The 22,018-nt window shown below is 34.7% G+C and overlaps 4 protein-coding genes and 1 pseudogene across 4 annotated transcripts; all 5 read left to right on the forward strand.

Moving 5' to 3' along the window:
• The first annotated feature begins 3,609 nt into the window (after positions 1–3,609).
• LOC125597791 (sphingoid long-chain bases kinase 1) lies at positions 3,610–8,312 on the forward strand. The gene is made up of 9 exons (XM_048772323.1): positions 3,610–3,857; positions 4,008–4,611; positions 4,704–5,063; positions 5,192–5,285; positions 5,400–5,437; positions 5,915–6,061; positions 6,154–6,253; positions 6,818–7,755; positions 7,836–8,312. The coding sequence occupies exons 2-9, from the start codon at positions 4,177–4,179 to the stop codon at positions 7,980–7,982; spliced, it is 2,259 nt and encodes a 752-aa protein (XP_048628280.1). The 5' UTR covers positions 3,610–3,857; positions 4,008–4,176; the 3' UTR covers positions 7,983–8,312.
• Positions 8,313–8,523: 211 nt separating this feature from the next.
• LOC125597792 (ferredoxin-thioredoxin reductase, variable chain-like) lies at positions 8,524–9,301 on the forward strand. The gene has a single exon (XM_048772324.1). It carries the CDS (start codon positions 8,687–8,689, stop codon positions 9,152–9,154), a length of 468 nt encoding a protein of 155 aa, XP_048628281.1. The 5' UTR covers positions 8,524–8,686; the 3' UTR covers positions 9,155–9,301.
• A 4,148-nt stretch (positions 9,302–13,449) lies between these two features.
• On the forward strand, positions 13,450–15,350 carry LOC125597793 (high mobility group B protein 7-like). Its single transcript, XM_048772325.1, has 8 exons — positions 13,450–13,706; positions 13,811–13,893; positions 14,257–14,308; positions 14,387–14,512; positions 14,596–14,650; positions 14,736–14,780; positions 14,855–14,941; positions 15,020–15,350. The coding sequence occupies exons 1-8, from the start codon at positions 13,564–13,566 to the stop codon at positions 15,158–15,160; spliced, it is 732 nt and encodes a 243-aa protein (XP_048628282.1). The 5' UTR covers positions 13,450–13,563; the 3' UTR covers positions 15,161–15,350.
• A 1,130-nt stretch (positions 15,351–16,480) lies between these two features.
• LOC125597794 lies at positions 16,481–17,529 on the forward strand (annotated as a pseudogene).
• A 2,245-nt stretch (positions 17,530–19,774) lies between these two features.
• Positions 19,775–20,966, forward strand: LOC125597795 (putative GEM-like protein 8). Its single transcript, XM_048772326.1, has one exon. It carries the CDS (start codon positions 20,153–20,155, stop codon positions 20,807–20,809), a length of 657 nt encoding a protein of 218 aa, XP_048628283.1. The 5' UTR covers positions 19,775–20,152; the 3' UTR covers positions 20,810–20,966.
• Positions 20,967–22,018: the final 1,052 nt, after the last annotated feature.

Below are 22,018 nucleotides of genomic sequence, written 5' to 3' on the forward strand. Positions count from 1 at the left end.
CTTTCAAGTGTGATTCGTTGCTCATTCCCTTGTGTGTTTCAAGTTTGTTAATCCACTGAAGTCATTTACAAGACGACACTGCAAACAAAAAGAATAGGTTTTAGGAGGATTAAGATATGACGGTACTACTTGCACCATATTGAGCTATACTTTCACCGCACCGAACCAGTTTGTGAAATTTACGATTTTGTTTATATTATTTAAAATTTTCTTCGTTAACTTTGCATAAATTATGATTAAATTGTAATTCATGTGATTTGAAACTTGGATGAACTATAATAATCATTTGGCGGAACACATTTCTAGAACACAAGTCATTTAGTTACTGTAAAATATAAAAACTAATAGTTTTGATTCTGATGTTAAAATAAATCATGTTTGTATAGTTTTTTTGGTAAAATATTTGTATAGTTTTTCCTGATTGTTCCAGTTCTTTCTTGAAAATGTGAAGTCCATCGTGGTGTTATGTTTCTGTAAAGACTGGTGGTGCAGATCAATTCCTGATGATATTTTTTAAAGATCAAATCCTGATGATACTAAAACCATCTCAACTTTAAATATGTAGATTTTTTTTTCAAAACAATGTGGTACACACATGTTTTCTGACATTAAACACGTTTTTGTTAAGTTCAAAAAAAAAACACGTTTTTGTTGATTTATGGAATGTATTGGCTACATTCGCGACTAACAAATAAGATTCGTCAATCATGATTGCTTAGAGGATTTGCACAATACGTGTTACAAACTATTGTGAAATAGGTGTATAAGTCCAGAGTTATTTAAACAAAAACAGTGATGAAATCAATAATGGCTTCTGATGTCCCAGCTTTTATAATGTAGAAAAAGATGCTCTTTTAACAATTCTTATTACACGATGCATCACTTGTCTGCTGGTCGAATTCTACATTGAACGTATATATAATTTCTCACTTTTAATTATTTTGTGATATCTTTATAGGAATGGTCCTTGGACAGGGGACCATCTTCCCATCTACAAACTTCTTCCACTAATCCTTCTCCAATCATCCTTTTGATTAATTATAAAGTTATTACTAAGCTAAGCCATCAACTGACATAACATCGTCGTTTCTCTAAAAGTTAATTTGTTTTAATTAAGCAAGCAAATATATTGACACCTAAGCTAAAACCATAGTTAAGAACTATGTTTGCTTGTTATATACATATTCAGAGGGATCCAATAGTAACAGCTAGCAAGACCTGGTAAACTGAAGCTCTAGTAGTCCAATAATATCAATTATCAGACTTTTCTCCTAAATTTGGTATATCGGTGGTTGACTTTCTTATTAATTTATAGCTTTTTCTTTAGAATAGTAGTTGTTTGTGTCTCGTGTTCTTATAATAATATAAACTAGAGCTTGACCCGCACGCCCGTGCGGATGTTAATTTTTACTTTTTTATAAATTGTTTAATGAAATTTCTAAGCACATAAGTTATTTGGATATTTTTAGCTTCATGCAAACCTATCCGGATCCAGAAGGGATCCGAGTACTGATCCCGTCTAAAAATTTATAATATCCGAACAAAGTTTAATTTTAAATCCAAAAATCCGATATCCAGAAAACTGGTCCATACCCTAACGGGTACTTGGATTCCCATGTCTAACTGATTCTATAAACAAATTAAAAAAATTATTAACATTTTGAATTCTTGTTATGAATGAATTAATTTCATTCAAACTTGTGAAATTATTTTGGTTAGCACGTAAAATAAATGTTGTCGAATTATTATCCTAAATATAATTAATGAAGTAATTAGGAAGAGTAAAAAATGAATGTAATCGGGTAATAAATGAAGTCGGATTATTTGGTAAATACAATAAAATAAGAGGTTTAAATTAGTTAAGAAGAATGAAGGAAATGTAAAAAATCACTTTAAAGTAGGCAAGTATTGGTTATTACTTCAATTTTAATAGAATAAATATAAATTGTTAGCTTGTGCTAAGGCTATAAAAAAATAAACATACTAATATCAAAAACATGTTTTTCAAGACTTTGGAATAAGAATATACTAATATAAAAACGTATTTTGAAAGATTTATGAATTTTCTATAATATCTCTAATATATAAGTGTTTTTAAAATTTCAACACAATAATATGCATATTTTTTTTATAGATAAAAAACATTTTTTATATATAAATAATTTGATGTTTAATTTGAAATTTTAAAGAGAATAAATAATAACATATCATACTGATTTTTTATTGTATTAATAAGACATAAACTAATAAGTATTTGTAATAACAAACATATATTTTTGATAAATAATTTTGTTATTTAATAATTTTATATTGAGTTTAAAATTTTGAGAATAAAAACAATTTTTTATCATAATTATTTTTGAATTTGTAATGCATGTGTTTATAAATAAGAATAAAATGATTATGCCGGCATTAGCGGGCAAAACACCTGGTTTCGAAAGTATATCATATTGTACATAAGGTCTAACTGGTGACCAAAGAATGAAAAATAATAATACATTCTTTGTTATTCATTTTTTATTTTACCATTAATAAGAAATAGTTTTTCTTTTTTATTCCTTCTTATTCCTTTTATTCTAGAAGAATATAGAACAAATTTGTTCCTCCCCAAAATTGATGAGAAATAATTTTTTTTTCATTCATATAATTTTATTCCTCTACATTTGTTTCCTACTTATTCTTAATGTTCCTCTAATGATCACCGGTTAGATCCATAGTTAAACTTAGATATTTGATTTTGTCACAATACTTTACGATCGTTTAAACTATATATATTCATATATTTTTATTTCCATATACGACTTAGTTCCTAATAAACTAATATGGAATATTGTTGTTGATGGAAATTGGAATTAACTAAAAGATTTCGTTAGTTTCGTTTTTTTGTGATAGTATATATAGGAATATTCGATTAATTAGTTAAGTTTAGATTTTATTTGACCAATTGATATCATTTTAGGGTTAATTCAAATTTGTTTATAATTTTGTTTGTTTCTTCAAATTACACTTTTATGATTTTCAATAAACATGAATATTTTTGTAACAATAGAATCGTTGCTTTTAATAAGAGAGATATATGTGGAGTGGTGTTTTTAATAAATAGAATAATTATTTAGGTAAAGAGTAATTAAATTAGGAAAACACATTAATAGCTTAAATTTATGGTTATTTAATATTTTAGTGGCATGTTATTGTAAATATTGTGCAAATATAAGGGTAAGTTTAATTTTGTACTCCTGTTTTAATAGATTAGATAAATACATGAGCAAATGATTTTCAAAAGTATGGGGAGATAGTATGTTTAACGTAAAAAAATTAAGAAACAACGGTCATGTTTTATGTTCTAAGTTACTGTCGTAATCTTATCTTATCTTAGATAACCTTCACAATAAATGGTCCTCCCTATCATTAATGTGTACAGTACATAATTGAATCAGATTAATATACCTAATTAAAATTAGTAACGGGAATACTAATTTTTATCTCGAAATCAAAGAGGATAAAATATAGAAACAAAGTCAAATTTTAAAACTAAAATAATAACGATGAAAGAAATAAAATAAAAATCTTTTAAAAATAAAGAAATAAATAAATAAAGAAATAAAATAAAATAGATTAAAATATTGGAAATAAAAGTCCAAAAAAGGCTACGCAGTGTGGAAATAAACCCGAAAAGGAGGAAGGATGGGGCCATAGCCTTTCTGCTGTGGAGTCGTTATCCAAATCGGAAGCGAATAGACTCGACTCATCTCCGCCATCATCACCGTCTTCTTCTTATCTCTCTCTCTCCGTCGCCAGACGCTTCTCAGATCCTCCGATCCGGCAGCGTTTCATCACTTCTCCGCCTAGAGACCAAGGTAAGGAACGAAATAGCTAAGCATCTCTCTCTCTCTCTCTATCTCTCTTGCTACGATTAGTTTCCAGATTCGTTAATCGAAATTTTGATTGGATTACGATCAAATGCTTCTTCATATATGAATCGATCATTGGTACGAATCTTCTTTCAGGAAGGAAAGCTTGCGAAATCGCGTAATCGAATCTGATAACGTAGCTAAGAGTTTTTCGACGGTTTGGATTAGGAATGGTTTCGCTGCCATCTGTGTGTTGAATCGTTTGTTTGTGTATGCCTCCCGATCAGCGAGTCTCAGGGAACCACAGAGAGATTAGCTTGACGATATGCAGAACAGTGGTGTGAATCGTACTCCTTCGTTAAAAGTAGCCATCCCTCAGGGGTCACAACAGTCGCTTAGGCGTTTAGGAATCTGCTCTCAGATAGCCACGGGAGGATCTCAGCAGTCCTCCCCTGTTGTGTTCCCCGAGAAGCGGAGCAAGAAGGTGAAGGCGTCTTCTAGACGCGGCGAGATTAGTACTGATCATCCAGAGGTGAAACCGAAAGCTGATGAGCATAGGATTGATATTGGTGGAGGAGGGGATGAGAAGTCTGATTTGTTAGGTAGTCTTGTTTACTCAGGGAAGCTTTTGTTAGTCAAGAGAGGGAAGGATGCAACATCTGCAACTGACGTGTTTAACAAGAAAGCAGTTGATGCAAGGCTTACTAGGAGGGCTTTGGTTTGGGGCTCTAACGTGCTACAGCTTGATGATGTTGTCTCGGTATAGTTTTCTCTTGCTTCTTGGAGTAAATGGACTTGCAATGTACTCTGTGTTAGTAAACTTATATATGTTTTTTTTTTTAATTTTTACAGTTGACATACAATGTGGGTCTCAAGCATTTCACCGTTCATGGTTATCCAGTGGGCAAGGGTTGCTTCACGAAACCAAAGAGAAGCCGCAAAGATTTTCGTTTCATCGCACCTACGGTAGAAGAAGCAGTTCAGTGGGTGGCTAGTTTTGCAGATCAACAATGTTTTATCAACTGTTTGCCACATCCTTTAGTCTCGAAGAAACAGGGTTCATCTGAGTTGTTTTCGGTTCCTATCGATACTCCTCCTGAGTTGGTCTTTAGGTGTAAGAGTGCACCCAAAATGCTTGTCATATTGAACCCTAGGTCAGGGCATGGACGATCTATCAAAGTTTTCAACGAGGTAGTGGAGCCAATATTTAAGGTAACCTTGTCCATCTTTTTGTTTTATTTGGATGTTGTAGTTGTAGTCTGCATCATGACATATTATGCAACTTTCATAAAATAATAATGCTTTTTGTATTTTGTGTGTGATTTCTTAAACTCTCACAGCTGGCCGGGATTAAGATGGAGGTTGTCAAAACAAATAAAGCGGGTCATGCGAGAGAGTTGGCTTCCACTGTCGATATTAGCTTATGCTCAGACGGTATCTATGCTTGGTTCTTTACTGAATGATATTGTTTACACATATCAGCTTCTGATATGCGTAATCCATCTTACATTTCTACTATTACTTATGAGATCTTGGTAATTCTTCCAGGTATAATTTGTGTTGGAGGTGACGGAATCATCAATGAGGTGTGATAGTTAACTTTTCTAAACTTTGCTCATTGGTTTATACTTTCTTTAGGAGTTAAGTTCGAGAAGTGCTGTTCATAATATTCCAAACTACTTTTTTCATAATATTCCAAACTACTTTTTCTTATCTGCTTTATTACTTGCTGAATTGCCTTGCCTCTGAACCAATTTATGTATTGAACATAATTTTACTGGTTTTTTTCAGCGTGCTCGTGCCAGTTTGCAAGCATGCTGAATCATGTTAAGACTTAAGAGTTTAGTAACTCTTATTCTCCGGAGCTAGGGCTTTGGGATGTATCTTATAAGGAATTACTTGCTCGAATGAAACACATGCATAGTTGATTTTTTGTCCAATGTTGAACTCTCTAGGTTGATTAAGATGCATGGAAAATACAGCCTTTGATGTTAACCTATCCTACATTCTATTTACTTCGAATGAACTTTTATCTCATTGCCTGCCCCTTTCCAATGTTGCAGGTTCTTAATGGTCTACTTACTCGAAGTAATCAGAAAGAAGGGGTTTCTATCCCAATTGGAATAGTTCCTGCTGGCTCTGATAACTCGTTAGTTTGGACTGTTCTTGGTGTTAGAGATCCTATTTCTGCAGCACTCTCTATTGTGAAGGTACTTTTAGCTTATATCCTGTTGGTCCCTGGCTTGGTTTATCCTGCCAGCAACATTATTTCTCAGCTCTAAGGAATTTTTTGTTGGTTTAGGGTGGCCTAACAGCTACTGATGTCTTTGCTGTTGAATGGATTCATACGGGTGTAGTACACTTTGGAATGACTGTTTCCTACTATGGTTTTGTTAGCGATGGTAAGTGAGAATACCTGTGTGGATTGTCTTGTTAGAGCTTCCATTAATGAACAGTATATCTGGTGTGATCAGTTATTATGTATTCCCACCTTCTTTGCTCATTCCTGTGTCTGCAACTGTTTGTATCTTTCATGCATTTTAAAGGATAATCTATTCATTCTTCCTTAAATATCTCAACTGCCACAATGGGAACACTCTATTGACTCACACTTTGCTTGCTTGTCATAGCATTCTGCAAGATTGTCAGAGTATGCACTACTCTCTTCAATGATGAATTTAGAAGCTGAAAATTGCTTAGTTCTTGTAGCATACTGTGGTTAAAATAAAACACAATGAATTCGTCAAAATGCTGGAAATCTCTCTCTAGTTCTCTTACAGTTCCGACTTGTGTTTGATATATTAGTTTGAGTTATGGATGCTGTTTCGTGTCTGACAGAATGATTCTTTCTGTGAAGTATTTCTCTTGCACATACCAGTACTTTCATGCATATAATATTCTTCGACTTAACTTTTCTATACCTAATATTCATGGGTTTTAAACTTTCTTTCATTGTTTATTTGCAGTTCTGGAGCTCTCTGAGAAATATCAAAAACGCTTTGGTCCTATGCGTTATTTAGTAGCTGGATTTCTCAAGTTCATGTGTTTGCCAAAGTATAGCTACGAAGTGGAATATCTTCCAGCGCAAAAAGAGGATGCAGAAGGCAAAACTAGTCTTGAAAAGGAAGTTGTTGATGTGCAAGATCTCTACACGGATGTAATGAGGAGATCAAGCAAAGAAGGATTACCTAGAGCCTCCAGTTTATCAAGCATCGACTCTATAATGACCCCAGGCGCAGGCGAACTAGACAGATGTAGCAGCACACATGCCAGCGCCGAGCCATCTGAATATGTTCGCGGAATAGATCCTAAAATGAAGCGCATGTCCTCTGGCAGAAGAGATATGGCAGCTGAGCCAGAGGTTATTCATTCTCAAGGACAGTCAACGACCCCTAATTGGCCAAGGACAAGGTCAAAGTCAAGAACAGATAAAGCATGGATGGGGTTAACATCCGTGCAGGATCCTCCTCCAAATCGATGCTCCTGGGGAAACACCGGTGCTCACGACAGAGAAGATATTTCATCTACTGTATCCGACCCGGGTCCGATATGGGATGCGGGACCCAAATGGGACAGTGAACCATCTGCTTGGGATGTAGAGAACTCGATCGAGCTGCCAGGTCCTCCAGAGGATATAGAGACGGGACTGAGGAAGCAAAGCGTGACACCGAGATTCGAAAATAAATGGGTTGCTAGAAAGGGACATTTCCTAGGCATCATGGTCTGTAACCACGCTTGTCGGACCGTGCAAAGCTCTCAAGTGGTGGCTCCCAATTCAGAACATGACGATGGTACAATGGACATGCTCTTGGTTCACGGGTGTGGGAGACTGAGGTTAATTAGGTTTTTTATCCTTCTGCAAACCGGTCGACACCTTTCGCTTCCTTATGTTGAGTGTGTAAAGGTAATCTTTTTTATTCCTTGTGCTAGAGTAAGCCTAGACGAGAGTGTGGTTTGATCAAAATGCATTACAAATTGAATCAGGTGAAGTCGGTGAAGATAAAGGCGGGAAAACAGACGCATGACAGTTGTGGTATAGACGGAGAGCTGTTTGCATTGAATGGAGAAGTGATATCGAGTATGCTACCGGAACAATGCAGATTGATCGGTAATGCTCCTGAACGACATTAGTAGTTAATTAAAATCTCATCAAATTATGTGGATGGAAGGAAAGAAAGAGGGAGAGTCCAGGTGGTGTCTATAGGATTCCTTTTTTGGTGGTGGTTTTTGTTCTGGTCGGCGGCGTCAGTAGCTTTGTGATAACGAGGAATAAGATTGAGAGTATGAAACTGTGATCACCATCCTTCCCTTTGTATATTCTTTTGCCCTTTCTCAATGTGTGTGTTTGAATATATATAGATATGTACTAGATCACATGTGTTATCCAACAATTGTTCGTGTGTTTCGCTTGAATATGCCAACACTGACAGGTTTATATAATGGGTAAGGCCGGTTTAGTTATATGTATACTACCTGTAGACGCATTTGATCATACAATGGCTGTAATCTCATTGTGGACATGTGTATGTCAAAGCCACTGACCATTTGTAACATATGAAAAATATCAACTTTTATTCTGCAGAGCATCCATCAGCCGCACGTTCCTGATCCTGTAAAATTTTCGCATTTGTCTTTTTCCAAAGGACACGTGTGTTCTTCATTTTCTTAGTATTCACTCTTATCCATTTAATTTCCTAAACCTTTATTAGTGCATCACTTTTATTACAGAACAGAAGAGAGAAAAACGAAACAGTTGTTTATTTTCTCCTACAGATCGATTCCCACTTTCCCAAATCTTTCTTCCAACACACAGATTCTCCTCTCGGCACTCAGATATGAGTAGCCTCATCGCTTCATCCGCCACCGTTCTCCCTCCGTGCGGCCCCACGGCGCTCAAATCTTGCATCTCCCCACCTCTCGCCTCCCAATCCCGAACCAAACGCGCGAGCTCGAGAAGAGCTTCAACCATGACGGTTCGATGCGACGTAGCTGTGAAGTCAGCTGATTCGGTGAACGCAGAGGAGGCCGAGCTTTCGGCAGAAGAGATCGAAGCGAAGGCGAAGGTGGGATCTTCGATCAGAGTGACTGCGCCGCTGAAGGTTTACCATGTGAACCGAGTCCCGGAGGTTGATTTGGAAGGGATGGAAGGTAAGCTGAAAGACTACGTGGCCGTGTGGAAAGGGAAACGGATATCAGCTAATCTTCCTTACAAGGTTGAGTTCTTTAAAGAGGTTGAAGGTCGTGGTCCTGTTAAGTTTGTTGCTCATCTCAAGGACGACGAGTTCGAGTTCATCGATGCTTGATGATGTGACAACAAAGGCAGATTCTTTTTCTCTTCTTGTGTTTGGTGAAGCCTGGGAATGGAGAGAATGATTTGTATGTACTGAGAATACTGATGTATGTGTGTGTATACCTTTAGCAATCATATACATAAGCATCTCTTCACTTTCCATTGTTATTATTAATTCATCCATTGCCTTAATCTTGATAGATAGTTATCATCTAGGATTGGAAGGAACGAAAAGGTGGATCTTTGTTAGGTTGTGATTGTTTCAGACTCTTCCTTGTCAAGATCAAATTCCAACTTTGGGGGAAGTTTGCAATTGAGACTAGCTACTAGCATCACTGAAATGTAGAAAAAGGTTGGATATTGATACATGTATGGACTTGATCATCTTAGATTGGTATTGATATAGTTCATAAGGAGAATTTTAGGTTGTGATTGATTATAACTCTTCCTTGTCAATATCAAGTTCCAACTTGGGGGTACTAGATTTGGAGTTTGCAACTGAAACTAGCTAAGCTTTATTGAAATGTAGAAAAAAATATTGGGTCTTGATCATAATGGTATGGGGCTGACTCAGGGTTTTGAGGATCACAATGATTCTACTAGATTGAGACTTGAGACTGTAACATTGTCTCATGGCCTCCATGCAGTTAGATCGTCCGTTATTATCAAAGCCAAAGTTTCTACCAGTCCAACGTTGGTCCATGATAATTGTTGAAACATTGTATATTTTCTTTACATAAAATCTGGAAAATTATTGACAGGGTCCATGATAATAAGATATGTATCATCTATAAGCAATAATCACATATTATTGATTACATGTCCATTGCCCAACCCTCTGCTTTTTAATGTGGATTTGGTTCCAAGGGGAGTCTTTACAAATACTAAACCTGATTCTTACTAAGTTAACCATAAGAGCTTGGAAGGCTAGATCATCCCGGGTTAGCTGCTTGTCACTTTTATCTTTATCTTTGCGTTGGCGAAGCAGAAATATCTTATTTGCTCTAACTTTGGTGCGTGTGTGTCTAGAGAGAGACAGAGGGACACAAAGATAGAAGCCATATGGGTTGGTCTTCTAGCTGTTCTTTTATGAGTACTAGAGTTTATGATATTTAGAAAGAGACATGTTTTGCTATTAACACATCCAAATAAAATTTTTGTGGTTTCATCTTCGATTTTCAATCTTATGTTTTACATTCTTCATTCTATGAGCCAACAAGCAGTTGTTTGGACATGTACTATGTCCTTCGATAAGATCCATTAAATTAGTGAATTCAGCCCAACAAAAAAAAATACTAAAAAATATCTAGATGCTTTCTTCTATAAATAGACATGAACTAGTTTAAAGAATAATCATTCATAAATACATAAAATCGGCATAGAATTATAGTTTAGAGATTTGTCATCTTAAACACTCTTCTTAACAAAGAATTCTAACCGATTTGGATACAATTTTCTTTATAACTAATCGTGATTCTTATACTAATTATCTTTCAAATAATTTACCATCAGCTTAATCTTGAACTCGGCGAATACAGATTCAACCATTTTAAAGCAAAAAGAATAAATAAAAAATTTCAATTCAAATCTTAAATATATGAGTAAAATTGTTCCAAGTTTCACTTTGAAGAGAGTTTCTTAACCTTAATGTAAGTTGATGTAGCTGATAGATGCCAAAGGAAATGTAAGACATTTAAAGAAGAGGAAGAATAAAGAAAAATACTTATGGAAATTAAAGACATAATAGAAACAAAACTTGGAAAAAGAGGACATTCTCTAAAAACTGCAATAAACCCAACCGACTATAGATTACTTGAGAAGATGAAATTGCCAAAACCATGCAACGGTATTCATCAACTACCTAATAAAACAAAACTATCCCTTTGTGTAAACATAAGAAAATACAAAACAATTATTTTCTGATATAATTTTAATTTTTTTTTTAAATGAAATTGACTGTGAAGTAGCAAACCCATGCCTCTGCTCTGCGTTACGTTAAGAGACAACGACCATACGTGGCTAATGGCTTTTGCTATACAACTTACCCTTGTACACCTTCTACGTATCCTCCTCTTTTATTCCCAGACCATGCTGTTCACTTTCGTTTGTCTCTTTTGTAGATTTAGATTCTCTTCTTGGATCTTACTTTTTTCTTTTCAATTATGTCATTATTGACCAGAATATTCTAGCTAGTTTAAACAATTTGTATGTACTTAACACGATATGAAACCCAAAAATACAATCATTGATTCAAATTTTGGCTAGGATGTAACTTATATTTCCCATGGACTTGAGATGCATGTGTTTTGTGGCATTAAACATTACGTTTGGTGAACAGTATTATATGTCAAAGTTTAACTCCCCACCTGCAATTCAATGCCTGGTGAAACCGTATAGTCTTATAGTATGCATGTGATTCTCTGCAGAATGGATGTAATAATCATAAAGTATAAATAAATAAATAAGCGAGACGTCAACATCAATTCTCCCTCTTGGTACAACAAAGAGAGATATACTGCTTTTTTTTATAAGTAGTCTTCCTCCTCCACGTTTGACTTTATTCACACTCTTTTCACTTTGCAGCTCTCCCTATTCTAAGTTTCTAACATTCGACCCCTCTAGAAAAGAAGAAGAACAAATGGGATGCATGGAGCTAGGGACGAAGAAGAAGAAGCTGATAAGGCGCATTTTGTGGAGAATCAGAGCAAAGATTAAGAAGATGAGATCACCAAGAGACAAGAATAAGACCAGCTTCAACTATGATCCTCTTAGCTATTCTCTTAATTTCGACTCTCCATAAACCGAATATACGTCTTCTTTTCTCTATATCAGCTTGTGCGATATTATATGTATGTTTCTAATTCTAGGTATGTTGTTTTCTTCTTCTATGACTATGTATTAGGTTTATATTAACATATTGTTTAAGTTCATCATCTTCCCTAAATCTAATGTTCCAGTGTATTAGGTTTCTATTAACATATTGTTTAAGTTCATCATCTTCCCTAAATCTAATGTTCCAGTGTACTAGGTTTCTGTTAACATGTTGTTTAAATTAATCAATATCTACTGTTTTACTTCTTTAACTGAAAATATAAAATTATATAGTTTGAATGATATTAAACTGTAATCGTTATATAAAATGTTTATTTTTCATTATTGAGGTAAAAAGTTAGTCTATAATCTCCCAATGATATCATACACTGTAAGAAACACAGAAGAGAGAGAGTTTCCACACATAGTCACCTATCTAGTCATGTTGACCGAAGATTCATTTACCAGTAAAAAAAATGAAGAGAGAATTAAGACAATTGAACCATTAGATATTCCGGAAAACCCCATCCTAACTTGGATTATAGTCCTATAGATATCTACAGTGGTCTTCATAGCCAATTAGTCTTTACATGTCTATATAGTCCTATAGATATATATTTAAACCAAAATATTAAAAAGGGTACACTAGACTCGAAAGAAAGAGAGAGAAGAGAAAAGGTCAGGGGTCTGAGATTCTCTGAGGTGGGCACAGGAAGCAAGAAGTGGTAAATTCACCTTCCCATCACCCTAAATCCCTAAATGTCTTCTCAGTTCTGAAACACCCCACATGGCAATCTTACTTCACAGCCTTTTTCAGATCTTTACCGTTATGCATACACACGGTACTAAATTTACTATTTTTATTTAACCACGTTTAAATCTAAAATTAGTCATGTATGGATAAGAAAAAAACATGAAAGTTATGTTTCTTATCATATAAGTTTTGTTTACTGGTCTTAGAGTAGTTTACTGGTCTTTTAGCTATATAACACTATTTATACTTACACTATGAAATAGATTTAACAAATAAAAATGAACCAGTTATCCATAATAAGAAAGATGTTTTAAAGTCGCACAAATTTTCTGAAAAGTTTGAAAGCAGCAGTTCTTGCTTTCTTCTCATTTCTTTTGACATATTATTATTTTTTAATGTTGAAAAATACCCCACTAATAAAGGCCCTCTTATATTCAATATAGATTGGGCTAGATCATTTGAAGATGGCAAGATGCATTGGATACTCTCGAATTTTATAGATAAATGGGCCTTCTAGCCCATCTATTTTTACCGCGAAACCCAAATTAACAAACGAAAGAGAGACCGCGAACATTAAATATCAACAATAGCGAATCTTGACCGTCCATTAGCATCCTTACACAAAACCAACGGTCAATAGCTCGCCAGCTCACAGATCCGTGCCAAAACTCAAAACAAAAGTTTTTTTTCCGCGGGACTTACATTGGCGCCACAACTTAACGAAAACGAGTTTCGTTTCCCTCTCATCACTCCCTTTTTCTACTCACTGTGCTCCTCCGAAACTTTCTCATCGATTCTCTCAACCTCAACAAAAAGATTATATTCTCTCCTTCCGATCTAGAAAAAAAAAGAAAGAGATGGCCGGTGGTCGTGGATCTTCGAAATCAACTGCGCCCAAGGCGAGGAAGAGAGTGGAAGCTGAATCCAAACCCGAAACCACTAACAATAACAACATCAATACCTTGCTTCGCGCCAAAGATGGCAGCGCCTTTGCTAAATGGTAATAATCATTCTTCCTAAACCGAACTAAACCAGCTTAATTTACATGTACATTGTAACCAATCTAAATCAATCTAAACCGGCTAATACAATATGAATTTACAGTGAAGGATGCAACAAGAACGTAGCTGTGGCGCTTATCAGTATGCACGATTGTAGCCTCGACGCTAAAATTCGAGTCAATCTCGGTAAAATCTATCTCTTTCCTTTTCCAGATCTTTCGGTTTATTATCGTTAGTCCGGTTTGGTTATTTTGGTTTACAAATTAAATCTAATAAAAGTCCGGTTTAGCAATCAGTTAGTTCATTTTTTAGAAATTCAACCGAACTAAAATGAAGTTTTCGAATTTTCGGTATTGGTTAAAGGTTCTGGTAAAAAAATTGAATACTTTTGGTTAAATCCGGTTCAATCGGTTTGGAATTTGATTTTATCTGAGTAATGATTAGCCGAATCAGTTAGTTCAGTTTTTAGTACTTTTGGTTAAATCCGGTTTGGAATGTGATCGTAATCTGAGTAATGATTAGCTTCTTCTCTCTTTTTGATGTTATCAGAAGCACAAGTTGTTGAGACACAAACCGAGGCTAAGAAGAAACCTGTTGAGAGGTTAGCCTTCTTTTCTGATTCTATCAAAATTGCTTTCTATATTGGTTGAGTTCTTGATTATTGTTTTGGATTATTCAGGAAGAAGTCAACATCTGATGAACCTAAGGCAAAGAGACTCAGGAAGGCCAAGGATGATAGTAAGAAGAAGAGCTCCTCTTCCTCTAACAAGCCCAAGCGACCTCTCACTGCCTTCTTCATCTTCATGTAATCTTCATCAATCCTCACTTAAATCTTTTATTTATATTATACTGTTAGAGATGATGCTGATGCTGCCTTTCACTTTGCAGGGCTGATTTCCGCAAAACTTTCAAAGAAGAGAATCCTGACGCTGGCGTTAAGGATGTAAGAGTCTATAACTAAGTTTGTTACTTTACTTGCGTAGTACGCCAGAGTTTTGTATGATTTAATAGTCTATATGGTTGTGTAGGTTGCAAAGCAGGGTGGTGAAAAGTGGAAGTCTTTGGATGAGGAAGTGAGTTTGCTTTCTTCCTTTGAGTTTCATCATTGTTGTGGTCTTAACTCTAGTTGTGTTCTTTGACCGTGTAGGAGAAGAAAGTTTATTTGGATAAAGCTGCTGAACTAAAGGCAGAGTATAACAAGTCACTTGAGAGCAGCAACGATGCTGATGAGGAAGTATGTTGTTTCATTTATTAATAGTTTTGTCTTTCCTTTTTGCTTGAGTATTAAGATGATATATGGTCACACTTTCAGGAAGCTGATGATGCTGATGAGAAACAGTCTGATGAGGCTGAGGAGAAGCAAGCTGATGATGAGGAGGCTAAGGAGAATGAAGCTGAGAAGAAAGAGGCTGAAGGTAAAGAAGAGGAAGATGAGATTTTGGATGACTACTAGATATGTTTAAATCTTTCTTTGGTTTAATCTCCAATGAAATGGATTCAACTCTTTATCCTGTGATGGTGCATTGTAAATTTTCAACTTTCATTAGTTATCTTAAGATGGTTGTGTGAGCAGCATGTGAGGTTTTTGTAGTTCACTCTTTTTTTGTTTAGACAAGTATTGAAGATTAATGTTTTTAGTTTCACCACTGTTGTAGAACTTAAAGCTATTGTTTGTTCTAGTCTTAGCGCTTTAATCAATTATATGTTGTTGTCCTCTTTAATCAAAAAAAGATACTTACATATACAACATTTTAAATTGAATATTATTCAGGGTCTGGTAGAAACGACCTACATCAAATATAATTAAAAGTATGCTTCTTAAATGTCATTGTGACATAGTATATTCTTTCTTTGATTTTAGTCTTAATACCAACTGCCGAATCATTCATGCAACAACTATTCACTTTTGATGCTTTTCGAAATGCATGTACCTATTTATGATCAAATATAGCTTATTACAATGTCCACTAAATTTTATCAAGCATTAAAAAGTATTTTATTTATATTCATTAACTATATATGTGTATAAAAACCATGTGAATATCACATGGGTGACGGATTGATGAAGTAGCATGTATATTATATGGTGGGACACAATTCAAATGGATCTTTTTGTTGTGTGTTTTATATAACTAATTTCTTGCTTCTTTATTGCTTTTTTATATATAAAATAAATGAATTATAACCGATCTTTCTTATCGTAGCATGACAATAATGGCATCAGAAAGTCGCAATGCCAACACAGAAAGCTCCCAATCCACGACGCCCTCTTCTGCATGGCTTAATTTGCTCTCACCTATATACAGAAAGTGTTACGTAATATTTGATTTTTAATGTTCTAATTAATTAGGAAACATATCTTATATATTCACAAAAATAAAATCAGGCTAGGAAAAGGAGAAAGAAAAGTAAAAAAGTGTGTTATTTTGCCAACTTCTTGATGAAAAAACTTGTGGAGACTAACGTCAGTCCATGGATCATCTTCTTTTTCACTTTTTTTTTTCTCTCACATTCTCTGCATCTCTAATATCATAACTTAAAGCTTATCGGATGTTTGAAGATGATCAAATGGATAATCAATTTGTATGCCATCTTCTAAACTTCAATATCTTAACTAGAAGTTAAAATTGCACTCCTAACTCCTAAGTTGTTCTCTTATTTTGATTTTTTTTTTAAAAGACAAGAAAAAAAACCTAAAACATTTCATCAATTCTTGAGATTACTTTACACATGTGGCCTTAGATGGATTTAGTAGATTCAAAAACTTTAATTTTTCTCGAAAACAATAAAGGAACATATAGAGGACATGCTTGATCTTCTCATTGCCTTTACCTCCAAGAAAGTTGCTTTATGTGTGTCTTGATGACCCATCCATGACTCATCCATTACCACAAAGATTCTCAAGTCTCAACTGCCTCTTGCCTCTTTGTATTTCCCTTTAAATATCCTGCCTACCACACGGTTTCATCATCACTATCTCTCATAATCTCTCAACATCAAGATCAAGATTCAAGATCAAGATCACCACTCATCCTCCAAGATGACAATGAGCACAGTCCACCAACAAGTTCTTGCACTTCCAGCAGCCAAGACTGCTCCATCAGGTTACTTTCCTGATCCAGCTTCCATCAACAAGCTCCAAATCCCAACATTTTCCAAAAAATCTGAACAAATCAGAAAAAATGTCTTCTGAGAAAGAAGAAAACCGAGAGCTTCACAAACGGAGCTAGAGAACAAAACAAGTTAGGCCCCAAACTGACCGAAACAGTCAAGAGAAAGATATCTTTGGGAGCTAAGATCCTTCAAATGGGAGGCTTAGAGAAGATTTATAAACGGCTCTTTAGAGTCCACGATGAAGAGAAACTCTTCAAAGCTTACCAGTGTTACCTATCCACAACCGCAGGTCCCATTGGAGGCTTACTCTTCATCTCATCAAAGAAGATTGCTTTCTGCAGCGAGAGATCTATCAAAGTGGCTTCTCCTCAGGGAGATCTAACTAGGGTTCACTACAAAGTGTCAATCCCATTGTCCAAGATCAATGGAGTGAACCAGAGTGTAGACACGAAGAAGCCATCTCAGAAGTACCTTGAAGTAGTCACTGTGGATGGCTTTGAGTTCTGGTTCATGGGTTTCTTGAGTAACAAGAAAGCTTTCAACTGTCTTGAGCAAGCACTTTCTGTGAACTTGGAGCAATAACAAGGAGATAGGCTAGAAAAGTTAGACAATATTGTACAAACTATTTTTTTTTTAGCTTTAACCTTTGGTTATATCCATTGTTGACAAGAGCAAGAGATTGAATATATTTAGCTGATCTCATCTGTTTTCCTTATTTCACAGCTCTATAATGAAATGACTATATAAGACCATATCACAATCTTGACCCTCCAAGCATTTTAGAAGCTTTTGAGATACACAGGATCATCAATCTTCCCCCTAAGACTAAAACCAACAATGAGGCTTAAGAAACGAGGAAGCTATTTCCATTTTAACAAAAAGCAAATCAAAGAGGATGCATTGATCATAACAAAAGCTTTAGGATAACACACACTTTGCTTCATTGTATTACATAGAGAATCAGAGTCTTCAAATATCTAGTGCTGAACAAAACCTATGTGGAAATGACAATGCACAAGAGATAGTCCATTGCAAGGACAACCTATTTACATGCAGAGAAAAGCCGCGAATCCTCCGATGACCAAATATTTCTTGTAGGCTATGGCAAATCGTTTCTCACGTCACATTTACCTTTTATTTTTTTATAGACATTTTGTTAATGTTCAATTCGATCACGCACACGTCTGAAAATATTAACGATTCAGGATAGACTATTTTATTACACATTTGAGTGTGACCAGTCTTCTTTTTTCGCTCCCTTTTATTTATTTTTAACTTTTCTTTGACCAATCGACCATTTCCTAATCCCCACTGAGTAATATTTTTTTACTCATAATTACGTGCCGACATCCATGCTGAATCGGTCGTATATTTAGTCAAAATATCTTATCCGAAAAAGGATATAGACCCCGAAGATGATGAACGCCACTATAAAGCTTCAAATTGAATGGGCTGTGACGGTACATATAATATGGTTTTATATATAGTCAAAGAAATTCCATGATCTCTACAGGATAAATGGGTGGTGCAAAAAAAATCTGATTGAGAAATCATATAAAATATGAATTTTTCAACTATTTGTTAGAACATCAGAGTAGGATGTTACCACGAGGTAATACTCAATCCATTTCAAAATAATATATGTTTTATTAATAAAATATATAAACCATTAGTTATTAATGCAGTTTTTTTTTATAATTTTATATTTTTTTATATTTCTAAACCAATAAAACTTAAAAATATATAATTAATATTTTTAAAATTCTCAATTTTTTTATTATTAATTGACAAAAAAATATATTGTAAATACAAAAAATATCTTTTTGAAACAATTTTTTTTTAAACAGAAAGAATATTATTTAAACCAATCATAGCTACATTGATTGGATATCGTTTACTCAAAAATCATAATTAACATATACAACATTTTAAATTGAATATAATTCGGTGCACAAAAAAATGAATACTCGTATAATTCAGGGTTTCGTAGAAACAACCTACTTCAAATTAAATTACATCTATGCTTCTTAAATGTCATTGTGACATATTTTCTTTCTTCGAATTTAGTCTTAATAACAACTGCCGAATCATTCATGTCTTAACAACTAACTAATCATTCACTTTTGACGCTTTTCGAAATACATGTACCTATTTATGATCAACTAGCTTAATACACTAAATTTTATGTCATTATAATAAATTATAAATTTATATTCATTAACTATATATGTATATACACAACCATATGAATATCACGCGGGTGACGAATTGATGAAGTAGCATGTATACTATATGGTGGTATCCAATTCAAATGGATCTTCTTTTTGTGTGTTTATTTAAGTATTCTTTTGCTTATCTATTCACAGATCTATCTAAACCGATCTTTCTTATCGTAGCATGACAATAAAGATATAAAGGCATCAGAACAGAAAGTCGCAATGCCAACGCAGAAAGGTCCAAAGCCACGACGGCCGCTTCTGCATGGCTCAATTTGCTCTCACCTATTCAAAAAGTGTTACGTAATATTTGATTTTTAATGTTCCAGTTAATTAGGAAACATATCTTATCTCCTCTACATATGTAGATATATGTGGAAAAAATAAAATCAGGCTGAAAAAAGGAGAAAAGAAAAGTAAAAAAAGTTTGCTATTTTGCCAACTTGTGGTAAAAAAGCTTATCGGAGACTAACGTCATTGCATGGATCATCTTTCCTTCTTTAACTTTTTTTTTCTTTTTTCACCTTTTCGACATTCTAATATCATATGGATAATCAATTTACATGGCAAGTTTCAATATGTTAACTAGAAACTTATACCTGATTTATGAATGCAATGTTCAAAAAAAAAAACTTATAAATGTCTCGAGACATTTGAAGATAATCCATGAAATTGCATTTATAATTAAGTTCTGTTATTTGGAAAAAAAAAAAAAAACCTAAAACATTTCATAAGTTCTTGAGATTACTTTACCACTTGTAGGCCTTAGATAGATTTAGAAGCTGCAAAACCTATGTCTCCTTTAACTATATAATTAATTTATTTCAGAAAACAATAAAGAAAAAATAGAGGATATGCTTGATCTTTTCATTGCCTTTACCCCCAAGAAAGTGGCTTTATGTGTGTCTTGATGACCCATCCATGACTCATCCATTACCACAAAGGTCAAGTCTCAACGATTCAGAGTATGTTTTAACCGTCTCTTCTCTCTTTGTCTTTCCCTTTAAATAACCTTCCCATTACACGGTTTCATCATCACCATCACTCATAATCCCTCTCTTTCTCAAGATCAAGATTCAAGATTCAAGATCAAGATCACCACTCAATCCTCCAAGATGACAATGAGCACAGTCCACCAACAAGTTCTTGCACTTCCAGCAGCCAAGACTGCTCCATCAGGTTACTTGTCTGACCTAGCTTCCATCAATAACCTCCAAATCCCAACCTCTTCCAAGAAATCTGAACAAATCAAGAAAAAATATATTCTGAAAAAGAAGAAAACCGATAGCTTCACAAACGGAGATAGAGATCAAAACAAGTTAGGTCCCAAGCTGACTGAAACAGTCAAGAGAAAGCTATCATTGGGAGCTAAGATCATTCAAATGGGAGGCTTAGAGAAGATTTATAAACGTCTTTTCAGAGTCCACGAAGAAGAGAAACTCTTCAAGGCGTACCAATGTTACCTATCCACAACCGCAGGTCCCATAGCAGGCTTACTCTTCATCTCATCAAAGAAGATTGCTTTCTGCAGCGAGAGATCTATCAAAGTGGCTTCTCCTCAGGGAGATCTAACCAGGGTTCACTACAAAGTGTCAATACCATTGTGCAAGATCAATGGAGTGAACCAGAGTGTGGACACGAAGAAGCCATCTCAGAAGTACCTAGAAGTAGTCACTGCGGATGGCTTTGAGTTCTGGTTCATGGGTTTCTTGAGCTACAAGAAAGCTTTCATCTGTCTCGAGCAAGCGCTTTCTCTGAGCATGGAGCTATAACAAGGCTATGGCTGAAGAGGAAACATTTCATTTTTAATGAGGAGATAGCCTAGAAAAGTTAGACAATATTGTACAAACTAAATTTTTTTATAGCTTTAACCCTTTGGTTATCCATTGTTGACAAGAGCAAGAGACTGAATATATTTAGCTTCTCTCATATATTTTCCTTATGTCATAGTTTTCTTTTGCACCATAACGTGACCAAAGAAAATATAATGACATGAGTATGACCATATCATAATCTTGACCTCCAAGCATTTAGAAACTTTTGAGATTTACAGGATCATCAATCTTCCTCCTAAGACAAATAAAGCCAACAATGATCGAGGCTTAAGAAACCAGGAGGATTCTTCCATTTTAACAAAAATCAAATCAATCATAACAAAAGCTTTAGGATAACACACACTTTGCTCCATTGTATTACATGGAGAATCAGAGTCTTCAAGTACCTAGTGCCTGAACAAAATTAATATATGTGGAAATGACAATGCACAGGAGAGAGTGCATCAGCATAGCAAAGCCACCCATCTACATGCAAAGAAAAGCAGGGAACCCTCCGATGACCAAATATTTCTTTTAGGTTAAGGCAAATCGTCACTCACATTTACCTTTTAAAAACTTTTTATACATTTTGTTAATGTTAAATTCGATCATACACACGTCAGAAAATAGCAACGATTACAGGATAAACTATTTAATTACATATTTGAATGTGACCCGTCTTTTTCTTTGCGCTCCCCTTTATTTATTTGTAACTTTTCTTTGACCAATCGACCATTTCCCTAATCCCCACCGAAGTATATTTTTTACTCATAAGTACGCGTCGACATACATATTGAATTGCTCGTATATTATAAGTCAAAATATCTTATCCGACTAAGGACATGGACCCCGAAGATAAAGCTTCAAATTGAATGGGTTGTGACTTGTGACGGTACAAATAATATGATTATATATATATAGTAAAAAAATTCTAAGATCTCTATGATGCAGAAAATTTCCGACTGATAAATTATACAAAATGCGTAGTTTTCAACTATTTGTTAGACCATTGGAGTGGGATGTTACCATAAGTATTATTATTGTAACCATCATAACTACATTTCATATCCTTTACCCAATAACCATACTTACATATACAACATTTTAATTGGTAGAACTACTACTTCAAGTATGTCGTTGTGACATATATCCTTTCTGTTGGCGGAA

The sequence above is a fragment of the Brassica napus genome, unplaced genomic scaffold, assembly GCF_020379485.1.
Source record: "Brassica napus cultivar Da-Ae unplaced genomic scaffold, Da-Ae ScsIHWf_1541;HRSCAF=2142, whole genome shotgun sequence".
In the NCBI taxonomy this organism is placed as follows: domain Eukaryota; kingdom Viridiplantae; phylum Streptophyta; class Magnoliopsida; order Brassicales; family Brassicaceae; genus Brassica; species Brassica napus.

What these genes read in the sequence shown, in the direction of transcription:
- LOC125597791 (XM_048772323.1), top strand. Translation starts at nt 4,177, where the DNA reads ATGCAGAACAGTGGTGTGAATCGTACTCCTTCGTTAAAAGTAGCCATC. An exon ending in TAGTGGAGCCAATATTTAAG is followed by an intron (nt 5,064 to 5,191) that starts GTAACCTTGTCC and finishes AAACTCTCACAG; the next exon opens with CTGGCCGGGATTAAGATGGA. An exon ending in TATTAGCTTATGCTCAGACG is followed by an intron (nt 5,286 to 5,399) that starts GTATCTATGCTT and finishes TAATTCTTCCAG; the next exon opens with GTATAATTTGTGTTGGAGGT.
- LOC125597792 (XM_048772324.1), top strand. Translation starts at nt 8,687, where the DNA reads ATGAGTAGCCTCATCGCTTCATCCGCCACCGTTCTCCCTCCGTGCGGC.
- LOC125597793 (XM_048772325.1), top strand. Translation starts at nt 13,564, where the DNA reads ATGGCCGGTGGTCGTGGATCTTCGAAATCAACTGCGCCCAAGGCGAGG. An exon ending in TAAAATTCGAGTCAATCTCG is followed by an intron (nt 13,894 to 14,256) that starts GTAAAATCTATC and finishes TGATGTTATCAG; the next exon opens with AAGCACAAGTTGTTGAGACA. An exon ending in GCAACGATGCTGATGAGGAA is followed by an intron (nt 14,942 to 15,019) that starts GTATGTTGTTTC and finishes TCACACTTTCAG; the next exon opens with GAAGCTGATGATGCTGATGA.
- LOC125597795 (XM_048772326.1), top strand. Translation starts at nt 20,153, where the DNA reads ATGACAATGAGCACAGTCCACCAACAAGTTCTTGCACTTCCAGCAGCC.